General features: G+C 37.2%; 1 protein-coding gene across 1 annotated transcript in view; it reads left to right on the top strand.

Moving 5' to 3' along the window:
- The window catches only part of LOC139120510 (transient receptor potential cation channel subfamily M member 5-like), a 37,823-nt gene extending 16,098 nt beyond the window's left edge, over nt 1-21,725 (top strand). Inside the window, exons 10-14 of the mRNA XM_070684972.1 lie at nt 486-585; nt 8,081-8,189; nt 9,909-10,052; nt 17,817-17,958; nt 18,640-21,725. Of these exons, the coding sequence (XP_070541073.1) occupies nt 486-585; nt 8,081-8,189; nt 9,909-10,052; nt 17,817-17,958; nt 18,640-18,837 (693 nt within the window). The 3' untranslated portion in view covers nt 18,838-21,725. The remainder of the gene's footprint in view (nt 1-485; nt 586-8,080; nt 8,190-9,908; nt 10,053-17,816; nt 17,959-18,639) is intronic.
- Nucleotides 21,726-21,731: the final 6 nt, after the last annotated feature.

The following is a 21,731-nucleotide window of genomic DNA, read 5'->3' as shown; positions in this document are numbered from 1 at the left end:
GACGGACAGACAGACAGACAGACAGACAGACACACAGACAGACACACAGACAGACACACAGACAGACAGACATCGCTGCGACATATGCTCACGTGTGTAAACACGTGAGCAAAAAAGGAATGAATATACTTAACGTGACTCCAACTCTGTCAGCTAGAATTGGACCGCAATTGACAATACTTTGGCCTGGGATGGGATAAATTTGTTAGTAAAGTATGCTTCATACCTGATGCTTTTCTTCTACAAGGCATAATCAACCTCACAATCCCATGTGAAGGTGACACTATCTGATGAGCGCTACCCATTGCACGTTAGAGTGGGAATAGCAAAATGTGCAACATTTAAAAAAACAAACAATGACCAATACAGCCACCAAATTTCTTTTTTAATTAAAATGTTATTAGTGACGAAAAAATTTTGAGCAAGTCAAGTGGCACAAAGATTGAACTGAATGGTTCTACTTCGTGTTAAATTTTATTTTTCAGAATAAACAGGGTGATAGGGCAGAAGACGATTTAGATTTCCGGGCGGATAAGGCTGTAAAGAAATCGATTAAACAATACTACAACCTGAAGTACAAATCAGGTACGTTGTGTTTCTTTCAAATAAAATTTGTGGCCTTTCATCCATTATCTGTGTGTTCTCATGATGCATGAAAATAGATCATTACATATTTAAAAAATAATTGTAAGCAAAGAAACTCCATCGTTAAAAGCAGAATCAGCAATTAAACTTTAGAAAAATCAGCTTGTCTACAAGTACAACCTTTTTGAATATTAAAACCATATTGCTTATGCCTAATTCAGTGTCTTGGGAGAAAGGGAAAGCACATGTATCGCCAAACCTGTGTAGAAAGTAGAAGAGTTGTCTTATTATTCTTTCGGGACATAAATGCACCGAATGATTACTTTAAGTTTCAAGTAGGCGCACATTAACTATAAAGACACACAAGATTTGGCTTATTTTCCGGAAATTGATCTACTTGGTAAAACGTCGTTCAATATTCTGCATTTACTGACGAAGCGTACATACCAACAAAATCTAACATAGAAATAATCGCAATTGCCACTCAGATGGGTCGACAGCTATATTTTCAGGGCTCTCCTGTGGTTCATATCGAATGACACAATGGTTCATGATTACAGTACTCCTTGAACCTGTTCTTAATGTGATATATTTATTCCGATCTATTAATGATGCTGTACATGACTGGCTTGGTTTAAAATAGTTCGAGCGACAGTCATAGGCAAGCTAAACTTCACTGACAATTGTTTGAATTTAGAGTACATTTATTAGGTCTTTCCCATCTCAACGGTATATAGGTATTGGGCTGTTTTAATTTGATATATCGGTACGTTTGATGTTTGATGTAATTTTCTTTTCCAATCAAAGGTGTTTATGCTGAACACTAGACGACGTTTTGAAAATGTTGTATGAGCAAAATTTAAAGCACGGTTTGCGCAACCCCCTACCTTACTTTTAAAAAATCACCATCTCATATTCAATTAAAAGACCCCAAACAAGGGATCAGTACCTTTAAATTTGTGTGGAGTAAGCAACATTCAAGAAGTTGTATAGCTACAAATCGATGACATTAAAGGTTTGTGCCGTAACGGAAATGAGGTCAAAGGTTATAATCTAAAAGGTGTGATAAATTATTGTGACATACAAAATGTCAGATCGATAACTTTTTTACCTGAGTCAGAAGGAATTATTCCTGCTATGGCGTGATCTAACTTATCCTTGAAATGGGATATATTCTCTTCATGGATGTCATACTGATTTAAACCAATGTTGACTGGTTTGAACCGGCTGGTGGTGCTTACGTAACATCCATAGTCTCTGTCGGATATCTGCTAGATGGAGTTTAAGGGAACGAACTTTATTAATGGCAGGGGGAAATAACATGGGGTCACGAAAAACTCCAGGGTCTTTGTGGGGGCTTGAACATTCCAGATTACCATAAGGAGTCACCAACCTTTTTACTGAATTCATATCATTCCGATAAATCACTCTGAAGTGGGAAGAAAACAAATCTAACATAATCATGATTTCTGAGAACATCCAATGAACTGTATTCAAATGACTGATGATAATTAAAAGTTCGTTCTTTGAGCAATGTAATAATGACTATCAAAGTGTAGTAATGAGAAATGAGAGCAACAGTTGACTATCATTGGATACCGAGACGGTAGACAATAGGCTGGGAAAAGGGCCTTCAGGCAAATAAATCAATTTTAACAGATACAGCTACCTTAATATTGATTTCTCGCATAGTTTTACCAGTTGATTTACATGCACAACAAGTAGATATCTTTTTAATGAAATGTAAATGTTATCTTTGTTGCACACTTCTAATCACTTAATTCTAGAGAATTGACTTTAGGTCAATAATTAAACGTGCGAATGCACCAAACGGAAAGTAAACTGCTGAGAGAGTATGCCATAGACTATATTGTAGAGTGAAATGACACTTTAAGGTAACATTCAAAAATCGAATATCTGGAACACAAATTCCTTTGTAATCAGTATATTTTTCAGTTTTCAAAGTTATATAAAAGCATAGATTCAGCTGGTTAATATTGGTTATAATTTGCGACATAAACAACTGAATGTATAGTGAAATGACACTTTTCAGTGAAATTCGAAAATTAAATGTCTTTTACACAAATGCCCTAGCTCTTAATCACGATATGCAAGAGAAGTACATTCATATCAATTGTCAAATACATATAAATGCATAGATATGTCTTGTTTTGTTCAGGTAACATATTGTTCATAGCTTGCACCATTGACTACCACATACAGTAAATGACCCATTTAGGTGAAATTAATGATAACATCCCTTGTTCACAAATATAGAAATAAAGGGCGACGCCTTGACCATTAACGTTTATTTATGGGCAAGGGCGCGAGGTAAAGCGTGGCTTTGCTAAACCCGTTGATTTTGGCTTTCCCCTCGCCCTAGCCATAAATAAACGTGAATGATCAGGGTGGAGTCTGTTTTTTCTATTATGCTATCAAGAAACCCAGGAAATCCGTTTGAATTAACGAAAATTTCCTACTCGAAAGACAAAGTGCCCCAGAACCTGTGCAATATATGCCTTACTGTCAAACGTGCTGTCAAACTTAATATACGGAGATTTTTTTTGAAAAAGATGTCTAAACTTGGCCCACATGTGCTTCATTTTGCTATATGATCGATTGTGATCTTTGTATATCAAATTTACGTTTTAGCTCTAAAGTTACGATGTTAAAGAGGAACTGACATGAAAATTAAAAGGTTTTTAGACCCATTTGTGATGTAGAATAATCCATCTATTATCGACTTCTCGAATTTCTTTGCCATTTGTGCATTTCTTGTGCATTAAATTCGCATTTTAAGATGCGGTATCGGCTGGCAACTTTTACTTCTTCTGCAATAATGGCGCCGCCATGTTGTTACGTCATCAAAGGCACGCAGTTCGCCCGCAGGCTGGGGTACCGCCATACACAGCAATGGCGTTTGCTCCCGCTTGAAGCAGACTTTGATTGTGTCAGCGAGCAGAGCATTGGCATGAATGACATTTCCGAACCAATCGAGAAAAACAAAGAGACGACAGTAATAACTTCCAAGTAGATATTAGGAATTGACAGCAAATTACGCCCTATAAGCCTGCCGCACAAGAGAGAAAGTAGCTATGTACGCTGAGTAAAATTTCATTAGAAGCTGTTTGATCAGCCATTCTCTTAACGGGGGATTTTTCCTGACTTTTCCTCTTGTGCCGTTGTGCAAAATATTCAACAAGTTTGGTATTTTTGCCTCGCTAGGGAAATTCCTCACCATGTGCACCGGACCGGCGAACGTATTTTCCTGAAGCACGCGTGTGGAGATCATATAATTATGACAGTACACTACATTGCACTGCCCGTACGTTAGCCCAAAGCATTGAAGTGGCGTGATCGCGTGACACATGGTGAAGGATAGTAGACAAATAGATTTGTCTCCGCGTTGCCACTGGTTCGAAAATAAACATTTGTTGAATCTTGGGCTGTTATTTTGTTGGTTTCCATAACTAGCAGTGGTCTTTGGTATTGAGATATCGACTGCTTCAAGTAAATCATAATGAGGGGCTAGTTTCGTGAGTGACGGACAGACGTGGCTGAGCAGTGTACGCCCGGAGTGTACAATCACACGATCAACATTACTCCTTGTCACAGAGTAACATCATAGACAGAGTGGCAACAGCTATTGTTTAAGGCGTGAAGCGGTTACGTAAGCAATCCATGTTTGCCTCGCCTCACGAAGCTCTTGGCTCTCTTTTCCGAAGAGTGCCGACCATGCACCCTTCGGTAATTATCGGATTTTCACCAAGTGTTAATCGAAAGTATGTTCGACAAAGTTTGTGTTGTTGTTGTCGTGTGATGCTGATCGGAATTGATGTGCTGGCAAAAACGGGAGTGTTTTGAGCTTCAAGAATGTGGGTTTTACCGTTTTAAAAATTCCTCTCATATTTTTATGAATATATAATGAGTGTGTTTGAACCAAATTTGAAAGTCTTTTATCGATACTGTCTGGTTTTACTCAATGGTTTACGGTCAGTCATACCGTCTTTTACACGTGCGTCAAGGAAGGACATGTTTATGAAACTGCTGGCGTGTTATGTTTTGATTGGCGTAAAGCAGTGTTTCTGGCCTGAGAGCTCACAAAGTAACTATGGTTGCTACGCGACTGGCAGTACGATGCCATCTCGTCGTATTTTTCGCATAATCTCGTGTAATTATCAACCACAAACAAAACCTCCAAAAGTTTAACACCTTTGAAGCTCATTTAAATATGAAAAGCTAATAGTCTACCGAGACGACCATGGAACAAAAGGCATGCAAGTGTTGCCACTCTGTCTATCTTACTCTGTGTCCTTGTTGGAAATCAACATTTTAGAGACTGGGACTATTAATTTGTTGGTTTTTATAAAGAATAGTTGTCTGTGGTACTGAGTTACTGACTGATTACAGTGATTAGTAGGCTAATTTTCTGACGGGCATCGATAGGAGCCGACAGCGGCGGGCAGTGAAATTATATTGACCGGCGCTTCACCCTCTGTTTTGGCTTCAAGCGCTCCTTTTCTTATTTTATTCATATGCAAATATGGTTGTCACTACTTCCAGAGGCCGGGGAATAAACTTTGTTATATTTTTATATATCAAAATATCTTTAATCAAAAGAGTCGCTCTCATAAATAAAGCCAAATAAAATGTGTACGCTTACGCTGTTGTAAGTCATTCTCAAAGTGGACAGTTTGCGCTTCAGCCAGTGTGCTATAATAGCCCCATGCCCATGATGCACGTACACATACGATTGTCTGTTCATGGCTAGATGACCATGGGCGATGAAATGTTACTGATAGAACAGTGTTATCACGGATTTTGGTGCCTCTACAGTATTTGTTTTTGATTGGCCCTTTTCCTTTTGATGGATGTCAAGACATAATCACGTGTCATCAGTTTAAACAAAGATATGCCTGACATAAATGCACATGCACGGCCGTGCCCTTGCCTTGTTTTTTCTAATTTTTAATTGGCAATTGCTATATGAAGCCTGTCAAAACTTAAATACGTGCTATCAGAATAAACAAATTTGTAAATGTGTAATTAGATAAACAAGGCTGGCCATGCAGTACAGTCACAACATGCTTTGCTTGAGCGGTGATTTAGAACAGTCTGTCTAGACTGTTTTAGGAATAAGAAATGCATATGAAATTATGTGTAACTGTAGATTTACTTGGATTAACTTCTGGGCTTTTGAACATTTAATTTACCTTCTTGCTTTAATCATGATCTACAACCTAAGGCGAGACTAAATTAGTGCAAACTCAACGGTAATTTTTCAACGGTGATGAAGACTGAGCAAATGTTTTACTGTCCGTGCACTCACCTATTACGTTACTTTACCCACAGGGGGCTCTTTCTCCTTGTTTATTTGTGTCTGTGTTTGTTTGTTTGTGTGTATGTGTTTGTATTTGTTTATTTGTTATTTTTAATAAAATAAGGAAAAGCTGTTTTGTTTATATTTGTCAATAAAGAGCAGTTTATTTATTTATTTATTTGTTTGTTTGTTTATATGCATTTCCAACGGTTAGTGTTAGGGTTAGGCTTCAGTTAGGGTTAGGGTTAGGGTTAGACGTAAGTCATTCCCTCTATATACCAGACTGGTAATATAGAGGGAGTGACTTACGTCTAAGTCACTCCCTTTATATACCAGACTGGTAATATAGAGGGAGTGACTTACGTCTAACCCTAACCCTAACTTAAGCCTAACCCTAACTTAAGCCTAACCCTGACCTTAACCGTTGGAAATTACCTTACCCTTGTAAGTAGAAGATTTATGTTTAAAAAAATGACACACTTAGTTACTATTTTCATATGTGTGCTTATTTTTATAAGCTCCCCTTGTGTGTCTGTGTTGTACACATATACATACATACATACATACATACATACATACATACATAAATACATACATACATACATACATACATACATACATACATACTACGTGTGTGCGTGCGTGCATACATACACACACACACACACAACACACACATATATATTTGATCGAATCCACATGATATCTTTTTGGGAGGTATCTCCACTAAAATATTGCGCAAAAAGAGGGGCCTCTAAAAACTTTGGCGAACGCTGTGTGGGTGTGAAAAAAGCTTGAAGAAATATTTTCTGGTCCGCCCCTGACGTTAATAATGCTTGTCCTGGACAGGTAGGAATACTCTGCAATATACTGTGGGAAGAATTGCAAGAATTTTGGATGGATGTGACTTAATTTTTAGAGAACATGGGTCGTCCCAAAATGATACTACCTCCGGAGTGTACTTAAGTATAGTGTAAGATGGAAAACGGGCCCCCAAAACAACTTCTGCTGCTGGCAACGACATCAGCGTAGATGAAACGAGAAGTCGGGTCTGACCCGAGAGACCTAATGAGTTACCAGATCTTATGAGCAGCAGTTAAAATTGTTACTGTTAATTTAATCTTGATAGTCGAAAACAATGAGAGGGCGTGGGCCTCATTAAGTTCTCAATACATAAATCGAAGAGGTCGAAATCGTTTGTCATGCTTAAAAAGGCTAGACACATATCAAAGGTAACCGCTACAAATACTACATAATTTCTTAGCTCAACTATGTTAATTAAGTCAGGTACGAACGCTCGTGAAAGAAGACTACGTAGTTACGAAGACTACTTATGTATTAAACACCAATGTACAAATGCAGTGTTAGAGAGACTACAGACCGTAAAAAATTTAAACTTGTTGGTAAAAAATCGCTTGACATGCTGTTTATAACGGGTAGAAAAATCATGCATGTCAAAATGTAACCCCTCAGAAACTACGTACTGTAGCTCTGTAGCTCAACCAGGTTGACTTCATCAGGTACGGAAACTACCTAGGCGGGGAAAGTGTAGCAAATGAATATGTATTTGCGTAGAATATGTACGTACAGAGTACTAACAGTGTTACGAACACTATAGGCTGGTTCAATTAAGTTGGAGGAATGACTATTTTGCTCGCATAGGCTCGATCTATTCCGATAATTTTGTCAGTTTGTCCCAATTCCTAGCCCTACTATGCTTTACCAAACACAAAATCTTAGCGGTCGGAGATTTTGATGATAATTTTAAAAAAGGTGAAATGCTGTTAAACTTAATTGATTATTCAGTGCCGCAATGAATGGATGTCTGTTTTTCGCTCAGTGTTTGTGACGACATCAGTTTGTGGCTTTACAACTTCTTGAATTCTGCCGCCGTGTTACCTGTAGACTTCTTTGGCATGATAGATATTATACTCTAAAAGTACGACCAAACGACGGCTTACTGGGGCTCTCAACCATATAGCTTCATGAGGAATACTTACACACTTTTTAATGCTGACAATAGCAGATATTAACACCATAATGCAAGGTATTTGTCGTATATGAATTACCTTAGGAGGCATGTCAGCTGGTTGGGGAAGATCCTAACCAAGGCTTTAACAAGTCTTCATGTTAGCATGATAATGAAAATGTGACTTCCCAAATCTTATTTATTAGGGCAGAAACAATCCACCGGAGACGAACAGGTTACAGCAAACGAGAATTGGAACACAACAAGGGAGATATCTTTCCGTGACATATTTCTTTGGGCTATTATAACACAAAGGTAAGCGATTCTGCGCTAAAGTCGATTACTCAAGTTATTTATTTGTTTATAGGACATGAGTGAATTCATTTTATCAACGACTGTGCTGACGCTACGGTGTATGGATCACATGGTCTAGAAATATTTAAAATCAGTTAAGGGACAAAGTCGGCCATTTTTCACGAATTTTGTCCGATACGAGATACTACTTATATTGTTTGACATGTTGAAAGATACTGAATGATTGGGTGACCATGCATATATTCGTCCCCGGTTTTTGAGACATGATACATGAAACCATCGCGAAAATGAATTAACGGTCACGACCATTAATTCATTTTCGCCATGGTTTAATTTAATTTGTCCGAAACCGGGGTCGAATATGTGCACGTGTCACTCATTTATTCAGTATTTTTCAACATGTCAAACAATATAAGTAGTATCTTGCATCGAACAAATTCATGAACCAGATATGCTCACGTGTTTCATCATATATTGCGGTTATGTGTAAATTTGAACCTTTGCCACATGTTTGCAACTTTATCGAAATTGTTATGATCAACATAATGAACAATATTCACCACAGATTAATTCTTAATCCAAGTCTATATCCCCAATAAGAAAGTTCATTAAGTATGCAAATTAGGAATTGGCTAAAGTAAAATGATTAATGACTTTCAATAATGTTGTATCATAGTATCTTTAATGTACATAAGCAAGTTTCGTTTAATTTGGTCTAGTCAATACAGATAAATATCCCTAAATAGGAAAGTTCATTAAATATTCAAATTAGGAACTGGCTAAAGTAAACAAGTGTAATGACTTTCAATAATGTTGTTTATAGTATCTTCAATATATGTAGAAAGATTCATCAACTTTGTTCGAGGCAATTCAGATATATGTCCCTTATTAGGAAAGTTCATTAAATATGTAAATAAGGAATTAGCTGAAGTAAATTGCTTAATGATTTTCAATAATGTTGTATCATAGTATCTTTTATGTACATATAGCAAGTCACAAAGTTTCATCAATTTTTGTCATGTCAATTCAAATAAATATCCCTCATTTCAAAAGTTCATTAAATATGCAAATTACGGGCTGGATGAAGTAAAAATGCTTAATGACTTTCAAGAAAGTTAAATCATAGTGTCTTCAATATACATAACAAGTTTTGTCAATTTTGATTGAGTCAATTCAGATATATATATCCCTAATTAGGAAAGTTCATTAAATATGCAAATTATCCATTATCTTTCATGTCACCCCTTGATATCTTTCACAGCTGATGTATCTTGGTTCGGTCAACATTTGTAGCCAATCTCATCAAATTGTGTGCAGTTGTCCTCAATGTATATCCATTTTTTCTAAAATCATTAATTATGCAAATGAGCAAAAAGTAAGCAAACCACGATCATCCAAAACTTATAAGTTCTTGCCATTTGCACACTGGATCTATGCACTAGATTTGATTCTGATCTGATGGGCCGTTTTTGAGATATCGAGCACAAAGACAGACAGACAGACAGGCATACACACACAGACAGACAGACATCGCTGCGACACATGCTCACGTGCGTGAACACGTGAGCAAAAATGGCCGACTACCCCTTTAATGGAGGGTATGCTTAACCTTTTGCCATGTGACTGCATTGAGAATGGTGAACACGTTTGCAAATGCAAATATTAAAGTAAAAGATGTTCAATTTTTTTGACACAGTTATTTTATGTGCATTCTGATAGATTTGACCTTGCAGAGTATGCATGGGAAAGATTAGAAGAACCAATAATGGCGTCACTTGTCGTCAGCTTGGCTATGAAATCTGTTGCCGAGAAGGTGCCTCAAAGACAACAGAAGAAAAAAGATGACTACACAGAAATCTCGAGGTAATAGGAAACCATCACAGTGTGAAAATGAAAATAATACTGTATGCATTTGTCATTGTTGTACATGCAATGTGCCGTTCTGCCATTACGTAGAGAGAATTGATATGAACCATTAATTATGACGTCAGGGAGTGTATAAAGAGTCGGCAGCCGGCGAAATGGACCGCTTAGGGACTGGACGTAGCTTGGCAGGGGGGAGGGCCGGGGGGATTTGGGGAGGGTCACAAATTTTTGAGCCTCTGTTTGGGGGAGAGTCACAATTTTTTGAGCTCCTCTAAAGGGAGGGACACAAATTTTTGGGCTTGTTGTCGGTGCACTAAAGGTAGAAAGCAAAATGTTTGTATAGACAATTATGCTCACATGACATCACTCGCACACTGCCTCTAACTTTCTATTAAGTGCTCATTCCCAACTCTTTGTATATCTCTTCCCCACCATTATCTTAAATAGGATTGTCTGTCTTGTTGCTATTCTTATCGCCATTACGTTTATAGCAAATCCAATCTATTGTTTCTCAGCTAACCCGTGGCATTCTGGCTGCTCAGTGTACATGTATTGTGTTTCGTTAATAAACATTGGACAGTGTTTTTGCTAAGATTGGGGAACATTGGGAACCCTGGTGAAATTTCTGTTGTCCGCTAGTATGACTGCACTGATATACTAAGGCTAACCCTGGTAAAATGACCGGGGAACCCCGGTAACATTTACCTACGTACCGCCCTTAACAAAAACACTGCTGGATATTACCACAATATCTTACATTGTTCCACTGATGTAGTAAATCTTGAACCTATAACTATTTGACAATATTATTTCTCATTCCACTTTCTGTTGATCAACAAAAGTTCCCTCTCTTTCATAAGCCACTTCCCTTTAAAGTTTAAAGCCAAGCTCCACCCTGCATCAGTCACTTTATAGGTACATGAATTTTAGTTTTTAGATATACTATTGTTTGAAATTAAGAGCAAGCTTTGGTGTGATAATTAATAATTTTGATTCCAGAAAAGTGATTTTAGTATACTTAAATATTTAGGTACAGTCATCTGATTGGTATGGCTACTTGTGGCATTTTTCAAGTTTATATTGGCTTTACCACATGGGTACTATCTTTGGAATAGATAGTGTTCATTTGTGTTGTGAAGGCAGGATATATGACATTTGTTGAAATTTAATGTGGATAATTTATACAGTGAATCAGCCATGTTGATCACGTATTCAGATTGAACTTGATAAAATATGGTGATACCCCAATGTCATTTCAGAATATGGAGACTTGATTGTCATGAAATAGTGTTTGCCACTTCTGTGTCAAATCAGGATCAGTCTATCCTCTATTATCTAGGCTGCTTTCTGTGATATGATTAAAATGCAAAGAAACGAGGCACAAAAATTTACAAAGTATTGTCAATGTTAAAACACCATAATTTCACACTATAGCATTCAATCCATGACCATACTTTATACTTTAAATTGTTTGCTTAAATTATTGCTTGAATATGCATAGCCTTTCTGTTGACCTTTCCCCACAAACAGGGCAACATGACCAAACTTCTCATTGTCTCCTGGAACACAATAGTACATTTTGTAAAACTGGATTTGATATGAGTGCAATGAGCACATGTACACGTATTTTCAGTTCTCTGACTATACAGGTCTATCAGAAATATTATAAAATCCAGTGAATAATGGGGTCATGCTCACATGTAGTTTTATATCTGTACCAGGAACACATTATAACATACATTGTATTTTTCCATATTTCCTCCCCATGTAGAGATTGAACATTGTACATGACCATATATCATTGTTATGGAGATCAGAGTCACATTGTGTTTCCAGTATTCCCTCAATTGTCAATGTGATACATTCCAAAATTATGAATTTCACTGATATTTTGATAAATATCAAATTATAATTCCTTAGAAAAAATGGCAGGCACATGCATGTGCATTAATATAAAAGAAAACGTTTGAAGAGCATTACTTATCACCATCACTCTTAATGGAATATAAGTGTGCTCTATTCCATTATGAGCCAATTTGGGCATTCATTATTGGAATTATTGGACAGTCTGTTGAATCATAACATTCCACATCTGCAGTTCAAAGCCAAAGTGAAAGCGTACATATTTACTGCCTATTTGACATGATATATGCCATTGACTTGGTTTAGCAGTCTAAGCCTTACGAGAATGCTAAGAATATTCAGCTATTAGCTGCTTTGATTGCCTCCAACAACGGCATACTCATCACACAGGTGCAACAACAGTCGCAACGCGAAGGCCTATGCACCCGATAGAGAGAGAGCTCTTTGGGGTAAGTAGTCTTTGCGTAGCGACGGTGGTATACATATTCGCCTAGCGTAGGGCAATATTGCCGTTCTACCTCAATATTTGGACTGCTGTTTAGGTAGGACGTCAACTTCATCAAACCCTAAAATCTAAAAGCTTAAACTCGAAAAAAGGCAAACACTTCAGTTTCGGAAATGCAGCTACATAAAGCAATATATGATACCACGGTACTACCAAAAGAGTGTGGTAACTCGTAGCTTTGCATGGCAGGGCTGTGTGTTACCAGCGTTATACGGCCTGTGGTAGGAGGCCGTATAACGCGCGCTGGTAACACACAGCCCTGCCATGCAGAGCTAGGTAGTTCCATGGTGATACTGATACGCTCCTGCTTGGGAAAACAACACCGAGACTTGTGAATTGCAATATCAACATCCCTCTGATCCTTAATATATTTTTCATAAGCCAATAGGTCAATCATTTAAACATACAGACGTTTATTTCCTGAAAATGTTAGGCTAAAATGTACAGTGTACGTCCAGAGAACTTCTTGGTACAGCGCGAAACTTGTAAACAAACTTGTATGCGTTGAAGGTATTTGAATATCTTTAGAATGATGTTCACAGTCACACTTGGAAGTAGTGACAATTTAGTCAAGTTGTAAGTGAAACATTTTTGTGATAATCATCATTAAATTAAGTACTTTCAATACTTAGACCTCAATCAATTTTGACAGTCAGGAAAAACGGACAGAAATAATTGAGTGAAATTAATGACTTACATGACGAATCTCTGACTTAAAATGACGTTGAAATTACTGTCATTTTCCAGAGTACATGTACCAGTTCGTGTACACTTTAAATTAGGAGACGTTTAAAATATATCCCATAAACCCACATGTGACTAAAATAAACCAATCACCGTATCGATAACGTCATGCGGAACACCGCCGCCAACGTTGAGACGTACGTCTGTGGTCTGACACATGCGCATATCGCGGCTGCTCAACTCCGCCTATCGAGAAAAAAAAAGTTCTTGCCACGGACGGACGAAGACACTTTCACATGGTCTTCCAGACGTATTTAGCTGAGGACTCACAATTGATGTCACCATCGGATAGCCAGTCATTTCATGTCTTCGTCCACGGTCCGGACCGTGCTTCGTCGTTCCGGCCGTTGATGATCGACATCGTGTCGTGACCAAAAATGAAAAAGAACGCATCAGGGCCACGACTGGAATACACTACTGTACTAGTCAGGCGACCGGCGATCAACAATGCTTCCCGTTTTCAAAACCGCGCACCGTTGCGCACCTTTCCGTGACACCCACGTGTTAGGCAGCGTTAGAAAGCTGGTTTTCTGCCCTTCAAATGATATAAGAAATAACTAAGTAAACTATAAATACGATCGTAAAACGCCCGCAGAAATGAGTCAACTGTCAACGTTAAAATCGCGGGCAAGTGTAATGGCGATTTTCGTATTTCAATGACTAACTTCAAAATGACGTAACGAGAAAAATCTCGCACGTGCCGCCCTCCAAAGCTGCCATTTTAAGTGTAGATCATTTTGGAGATATTTTCATCCAAAAGACACCGAATATCTGTCAACTGGGGTTAAAAAAAAACCGCCGAAAGTTGCCGATGGGCAAGTTCCCGCAAAATCGTAGGTTCACTTCCGCATTCACAAATTTAAATATTCATGAAAAATGCCCTTCTGCGATTGGCCAATACAAAAGGTCATGACTTCAGCAAATGTCTCCTATTTTAGAGTGTACACGAACTGTGTACGTACCAAGCTTGCAGGTCAAATGCAGAGGGTCAAGTATGATGTTAAATAAGCCCAGAAGAAAGTTTTTAAATAGCTTTGTAACAAGCGAGCTGCCAATCTTGTTCAGTGGTCATCTAGTACCAAGACTTTGTACAACATACCTGTACACACAGTCCCTCTGGATAGAGGGACTGTGCTGTACATGATTCGGCACTCAGCAGAGGACTGCACTTTCATATTGGAAATATTTGTGAGTTCACATGGTGGTGTAATCTTACATCCCTGTTCAGAAATGGCTAATATTATGATACTTTAGACAAAGCTATTTTTGTCAACATTTTACAGTACTATCTTGTCAATGCATCAATTATAAAAATATTCATTGCCACCATTTTAATACTTCAACAGTGCAATGGTCATGCTGCTCGACACTTGAATTAAAAGAATCTCTACTAGATATGTACCAAGTTAAAGGGACAAATTTGCTCATTATTGACATTATTTTGCCATTTAAATTTCTTTTGATAGATTATTCTCACTGAAATATGCTCACTGTCTGGTTATTGCAATTCAATTCTCACTCTTTATAAGGCACATTAACATGTGAAATTTACTGTGACAACTTTTGGTACATACCTTAAATTAAATTATTAAGTGACCACATTTTATATCCATGCATGCATATGAGTTGAGCTGTGACAACCAGAGATTGCAATTAAGTCCATTTCAGTGAGCACCAGAAAAGCATATATATTCAACGTAAATTAAAATGACCAAAATTTTGTCAACAATGAGTGACTTTGTCCTTAATGGCAAATGAAAATGGCTAAATTCCATGTTTGCTGTTTTGTTAGTTTTGCCTGTCAGTCACTGAAATTTGAAACAATGGTGTATGGACAAGATGATGGTTTTGTTGTTTACTTTGCAGGTCAAAGTTATATAAATTCATAAGATTATAGAATTTTTCAGTATTAGCTGCTGTATTTTAGCATGATATACTCTGTATTGATTCAGTTTGTCAGCCTAGCTTGATGACACTTGAGCAGTGGTGTCATTTTTTGTGTCCAGTGAAGTCTTAAACTGTTTTTGTGGTTTGTTCCACATTTACAAGTGTGCTGACAAAGTGGAAAATAGAGCATTTCATCAAACTTGTGCAGAAAATCAAATGATGAATTAATTTAATCATAGAGTTTATCCTATGGTGTTCCCCAGAACAATCCACCCATACCACACTGGAAACAAGAATACCAGTACTCCTTTATCTGGTGATTGGTTTACTAAGTTTAACCTGTTCATCCCAATTCCCTGTAAACAGGTCCACACTCACCATTGATAACAATGGGATTGGGCCAAACCATGGTAGTGAAAGGGTTAAACAGTGTAAGAGTTAAACAGTACATTAAACCATTATCATAACAATCAAAATGCATATTGTGAAGGCAGAGAAATCAGGAGTTTCCCTTTTATTAAAAGTACTGAAAAATCTGTAGCATAGAATTATCGAGATTTTTTCAACAAGATTACTTTTACCCATGCTGGTCAAATGGGACTGACACCATGTCATTGAAAGTATTCTTAGGTAAGGCTGACATCCATATCTAGACTTGTTCTTGTCACAAGCAGAAGCAAATCCCTTGCTGGTATCCATCTATATTGCCCTGTGTTGTAAATCCCCACCTCAATTTTTGATCGTTGAAGATTCGATCAATTTGTAATATTCTATTTTTTTGAATCTTGGGGAGGGTCACAAATTTTTCAGACTTGCTTTGGGGGAGGGTCATAAATTTTTCAGCCTTGCTTTGGGGGAGGGTCATAAATTTTTGATCACTCTCTTACAAAATCCCCTCGGCCCTCCCCCCTGCTAATTTACGTCCAGTCCCTTATTCTCAAGATTTCGCCGGCTGCTTTTTTGGGAAATTGGGACTCCTTCATCGCTAAAATATGTTTTACGTTCTTTGCTTCAACGGGTTTTATGTGAAACAAAGTTTAGTAGAAGAGCACCGCGATCGCCCTGTAACACGTCTCAGCGTCTGGCGTGTATTGCCCGAGTAAACATCGGAATTACAATGAACAATTCTATTGACTACAGCAATTACTGACCCCTCTGTGGTGACCTTTATATCCGCCAATGAAAACGTGTGTACCACAAGTTGTCGGCCCTCATAAGCTCAATTCAATATTACCGAAACAGAGGGAGAAGCGATCGCGAGGTCAAGCATCTCGGTACGATCTTGGGTTTTTAAGGCGGACCAAGGAACAAGAGAACAGTAATTACGTGGGTTTAAACTGTTTTTGAAGGTAATGGCCTGATTTTTTCTCACGAAAAAAATTCTCGATTTATTACAGTTTGAATTTTAGTTGGCCGACGTGCGTTGCATACATTGCCACAGGCGTCAATGTGTACGTACAGCTGGAGGTGTCATATGTACAGTTTTTCGGTCTATCTATGCCAATGAGAACTTCCGGCCTAGCGTCTATGTGGTTTAATATACGAGCGACCTTCGGACTCACTTCAAAAACGATCGTCTGGTTAAACTTATTATGTGAGCTTCTGAATTTACAAATTTTCATATCCTATATTTTACCTTGTTTCTATTTGTGAAATATGGTCACCATTTTAATGATTATTGATAAATAAATTATCATTTTTACCTCTCAAATGGTATTAATGCTCTTCATTTACCAATTTTACACCAAAATCAGGGTTCTAAATTTAAAGCACAACCTAGTATAATAATGACAAGTTTATCGTTTGCTGTGTTCAAATATCCCAGTATTTCATCCAGGATGGCCTCAACAGGGGGATTTTTCCCCTTTACCAGAAAATTTAGGGAAATTTTTAATTAATAGTTCATGTGTTCTTCTTGAATCTCTAGGTGTGACTGGTACCGTTTCATTACATGTGGTACCCTCTTGACAAATTACTTGGGGGTGTCAACATGTGAAAAGCGGGGAGGGGGGGGGAAATCATCCATCCTCCTGTCTAGATGAAACGCTTTATGATATCGTCTACAATATCAAATTTATATCATGAATAATAATAGTTTAGCTCCTAAAAGCAAATACAGGTTCTTAACGTACCGATTTTTATACTGTACATCATGGTACATTACTGAGCAATATTATCAAATTATTCACATCCATCTATCATTTAAACAACTACATCTGTTGTCATTAAGCGCGCATATTTGTTGTTCATGGTGAATCTTTGGAAAACCAAAACATAAAAATGAAATTAAGACCCGACCCCCCCCCCCCCGAATAGTACATTTAAGACAATATATCCGGCCCTGGAGATCAGATCATAATCGTTCTTTATTACACTGTGCATGTATGTATGCGCAATATTATTCTTCACATATTTCTCATTATAGACATAATTGTAAAAATCATGTATGTATGTATGTATGTATGTATGTATGTATGTATGTATGTATGTATGTATGTATGTATGTATGTATGTATGTATGTATGTATGTGTTTGTATGTATGTATGTATGTATGTATGTATGTATGTATGTATGTATGTATGTATGCATGTATGTACTATGTGTTTGTATGTATATATGTATGTATGTATGTACGTATGTATGTATCTTTTTGCATGTCTTGTATGTATCTATTTATATATGTATCTATTGATTTACTTAAAGATAGATAAAAGCAATAACTAAGGCAATTCCATATATGATAAATACTGTCTTAAAACAGGAAGTATGAAAGAAAGGCCATTGAAATAATCGGAATTGCGCATTTAAGTGATGCACAAAAGGCAGACAAGTTGTTGGAAGACGAACATAAGTGTTGGAACAAGTTCACATGCCTTGAAGTAGCTATCGGAGGAAAAGCCAAGGTAAATGTCTTGTTCTATGAAACAAATAAAAGCCAGGGCATCGGAGTCGAGTTCATATTTTGTATCTGTTTCATTTTGAAGACACTTTAAAACTTACATAATAGACTAACTTCCTACTTGAGATCCTCTAAGATATTTTCACTAAATAAAGCAATTTCTAACATTGTTAAGATGTTTTGTTTCCCTGGCAGATAGAGAAATCGACATCTACCTTTCCCAATAGCTACAGATCCGCTAAGATACTTTAACTAATCGATTCCTAAAATTCGACTTGCCGGCAGACAAGGAGCTTGGTTTTGAGCTTCATAACTTTTTGAATAAGTAATCAATCTGTTATCACAAAGTAAATGCCGCTTAAGGCATTTTGTATCCAAAGCTGAAATAAAGCCATCGGAATAACAAGAAAACATTTAAAGGTATACTAATACTGTCACCTGTTCCAATTTTGCAACAGTTACCATGGAAAGAGAAAATCTACCCAATCACAGATTTAAGCGGGTGGTCGCTCTTTAAAAACAGCGCCCTCACATGGAACATTTTGAATACCAAGGAACGCCCCTTTGACCATATATGCGCATATTTAGATTACAGGTGACTGTATACCTTTAAGTGTTAGTGATTTAGTATCATATTTCATTAAAAATAGGAGTATTCGGCGCTGTTTAAATCCTTTAATTTCAGGCATTTCTGTCACAAGACTGTTGCCATTACAAATTGCGGAAGATGTGGTTCGGAGAAATTGATGTTGAGGAGAGTTCCCCGAAGGCAAGGAAATTAAGCTACATATTTTGGACTGATTTTCCGCAGATTACTGTTATTTTAAAATTAAATATCGATGATCAGGTGTACATTAAAATGAGATGCATTTTCACCATCTAGTTTATCACCTTTGCAAAAGTATATTTGCCGTTTTTAGTCTCCACGGACACCGTCCGGGGGGACTTATATGTTTGGTCATGTCCGTGCGTGCGTGCGTCCGTCCGTGCCTCCGTCCGTTCACGCAGATATCTCAGAGATGCCTGGAGCGATTTCATTCAAACTTGGTACAAGGATTACTTCATATGTCATACATATGGACATTGATTTGTTTTGTGATACGATCGAATATGGCCGCCATGCGGTCATTTTATTACGATTTTTTCATGTACAGAGCCATAACTCAGGCATATCTCAACCGATTTTATTCAAAGTTGGTACAAGGACATTGATCAATGTCATAGATATGCATCTTAATTTGTTTTGTGATACAATCCAATATGGCCACCAGGCGGCCATTTTGTTACGATTTTTTCATGTACAAAGCTATAACTCGGGCATATCTCAACTGATTTTATTCAAAGTTGGTACAAGGACATTGACCAATAACATAGATGTGCATCTTAATTTGTTTTGTGATACGATCCAATATGGCCACCAGGCGGCCATTTTATTACAATTTTTTTCATTTACAGTACCATAACTCAGACATGTTTCAACCGATTTTATGCAAAGTTGGTACAAAGACATTGACCAATGTCATAGATATGCGTCTTAATTTGTTTTGTGATACGATCCAATATGGTTGCCATGCGGCCATTTGGTTACGATTTTTTCATGTACAAAGCCGTAACTCTGGCATATCTCATTCGATTTTATACAAAGTTGGTACAAAGACATTGACTTATGTCATACATATGCACATCGATTTGTTTTGTGATACGATCCAATATGGCCGCCAGGCGGCCATTTTATTACGATTTTTGCATGTACAGAGACCTAACTCAGACATGTTTTGACCGATTTTATTCAAAGTTGGTACAAGGACATTGACCAATGTCATAGATATGTACGTCAATTTGTTTTGTAATACGATCCAATATGGCTGCTGTGTGGCCATTTTGTTACGATATTTTCATGTACAGAGCCATAACTTGGGCATATCTCAACCGATTTTATTCAAAGTTGGTACAAGGACATTGACCCATGTCATACATATGCACGTCGATTTGTTTTGTGATACGATCCAATGAATTAAATTAATTGCTAATTTGCATTTACATGATGAACTTTTGTTTTTAGGGTGAATGTTCAGAAGCACTGCATCAAACTCTATAAAATATGGTACCAGTGATAATCTATCAGTGTTATGATAGGATGCAAAAATGTTTTGCAACATCCTGTTGATTAATTACCTATTTGACTCATTTAATGACCTTTAGGATGGTGGCCTACATGTTTTTATGTTTTCATCACCATGGAACTCATTCTTGGCCATTGAGCGCCATCTGTATCAAAGTATTTTTATCACAGACCTAATTAATGAAGAGGACTCTATCCTCTCTGAGGACGTGTAATCAAAGTATTCATTAACAAGTGGGGGCTGTGTCATCAACGATGACTTGTTGTCAGATGTAAAGGGCCAACTCAACTCAAATTGTCGTATTAACTTAACAAGCAATATTCGTTTGTCAAGTTGACTTTATGGTCGATTAATGTAAGAAATAAATGAGCCGTGTGGCAGCGTTTGTCATGTACTTGCATATATTCATCAAACAAAGGTAACGAGATACATGAACATAGTCCTTTAGACGCAGATAACATTGCAGCATAGGTTTTATCAATACAAGAGGTAATATGACGTCAAAAAAACCCCAAGTAATCCAAATGATATAACGTAACAAAATTACCAGGTCGCATAAACACATATATTTACAATTTTAGAAAGGACCATCTAGAACCACGAATATTAGTAATAAGTGAAGTAAAATTGTATTTCAGACGCCTTTGGTTTTATCATGCAATGAATTACAGTACGTGTATCGCATAACCAGTTTCATTTTTCGCATCCACATCGCATCACATTCGTATATTCATCGCATCAGAATTGCCTCAATATTCTCCTACATCGCATAAGCATCGCATCCACATCGGATCAACGAGAAAAAAACGCGGATCGTATTATTGTCACAGCCCATGAATGCATCGCATCGTATCGCATCGCATCGCATCATTATTCTCTTGCATCACATAAGCTTACGCATCGAATATGTACATGTATCATATACGCATAGCATTATTATTTTCCTTAATCGCATTATTATGGCAGCAAAAGGATACATTGCGTCGCATCCATCGATCACCTCAGGTCGCATTACATCCCCTTGATCGCACTTCGACAAAGGTACACCTCATTAAAGTACAACTTATTCAATCGGTCACATTTTACATCGATTCAGAAGCAAGATTGAATTCGTACATTTTTTAATATCATGGTAAATATGTAGTAACGCTTCGTGCTCAAGTAGTGTGATGAATAAAGTAGTAATTCTGTAACGAGAGTAAGTATGACATTCAACTATCCTTTTTACGTACATGAAAAACGGGTGTAATGTCATTTCTATATTTTTTTACATTAAATTTGGACAAAACTAGCGTAGGGATGTCAGAATAATGACCACAGATTTTCAATTACCTAAAAGTCGTGGTAAATTGTTTGAATTCTTAGCTTTATGAATATTGAATGCTTGCGGCTAAATGATTACTTGCGTTGACTATACATAGGTACAAAATGATAAGTAAATGCATCCAGATGATCACTATGGACAAAATCGTACATACGGCCTAGATTTCGCCAGCATGAACAAATATAGCACTAACGAGAGAACTTGCCTGAAATGAAAAGAAAAAAACATTAATGCTATCTTACATACTATATTAACCTTAATATCATCTGGTCACTTTTGAATTAATACTACATTATTTTTTTAATTTATCGTAATTAGATAATTATCCTG

The sequence above is a fragment of the Ptychodera flava genome, chromosome 20, assembly GCF_041260155.1.
Source record: "Ptychodera flava strain L36383 chromosome 20, AS_Pfla_20210202, whole genome shotgun sequence".
Taxonomy (NCBI): Eukaryota; Metazoa; Hemichordata; class Enteropneusta; family Ptychoderidae; genus Ptychodera; species Ptychodera flava.
The sequence above is the reverse complement of the archived record's forward strand: the minus strand, read 5'-3'. Positions and strand labels throughout refer to the sequence as shown.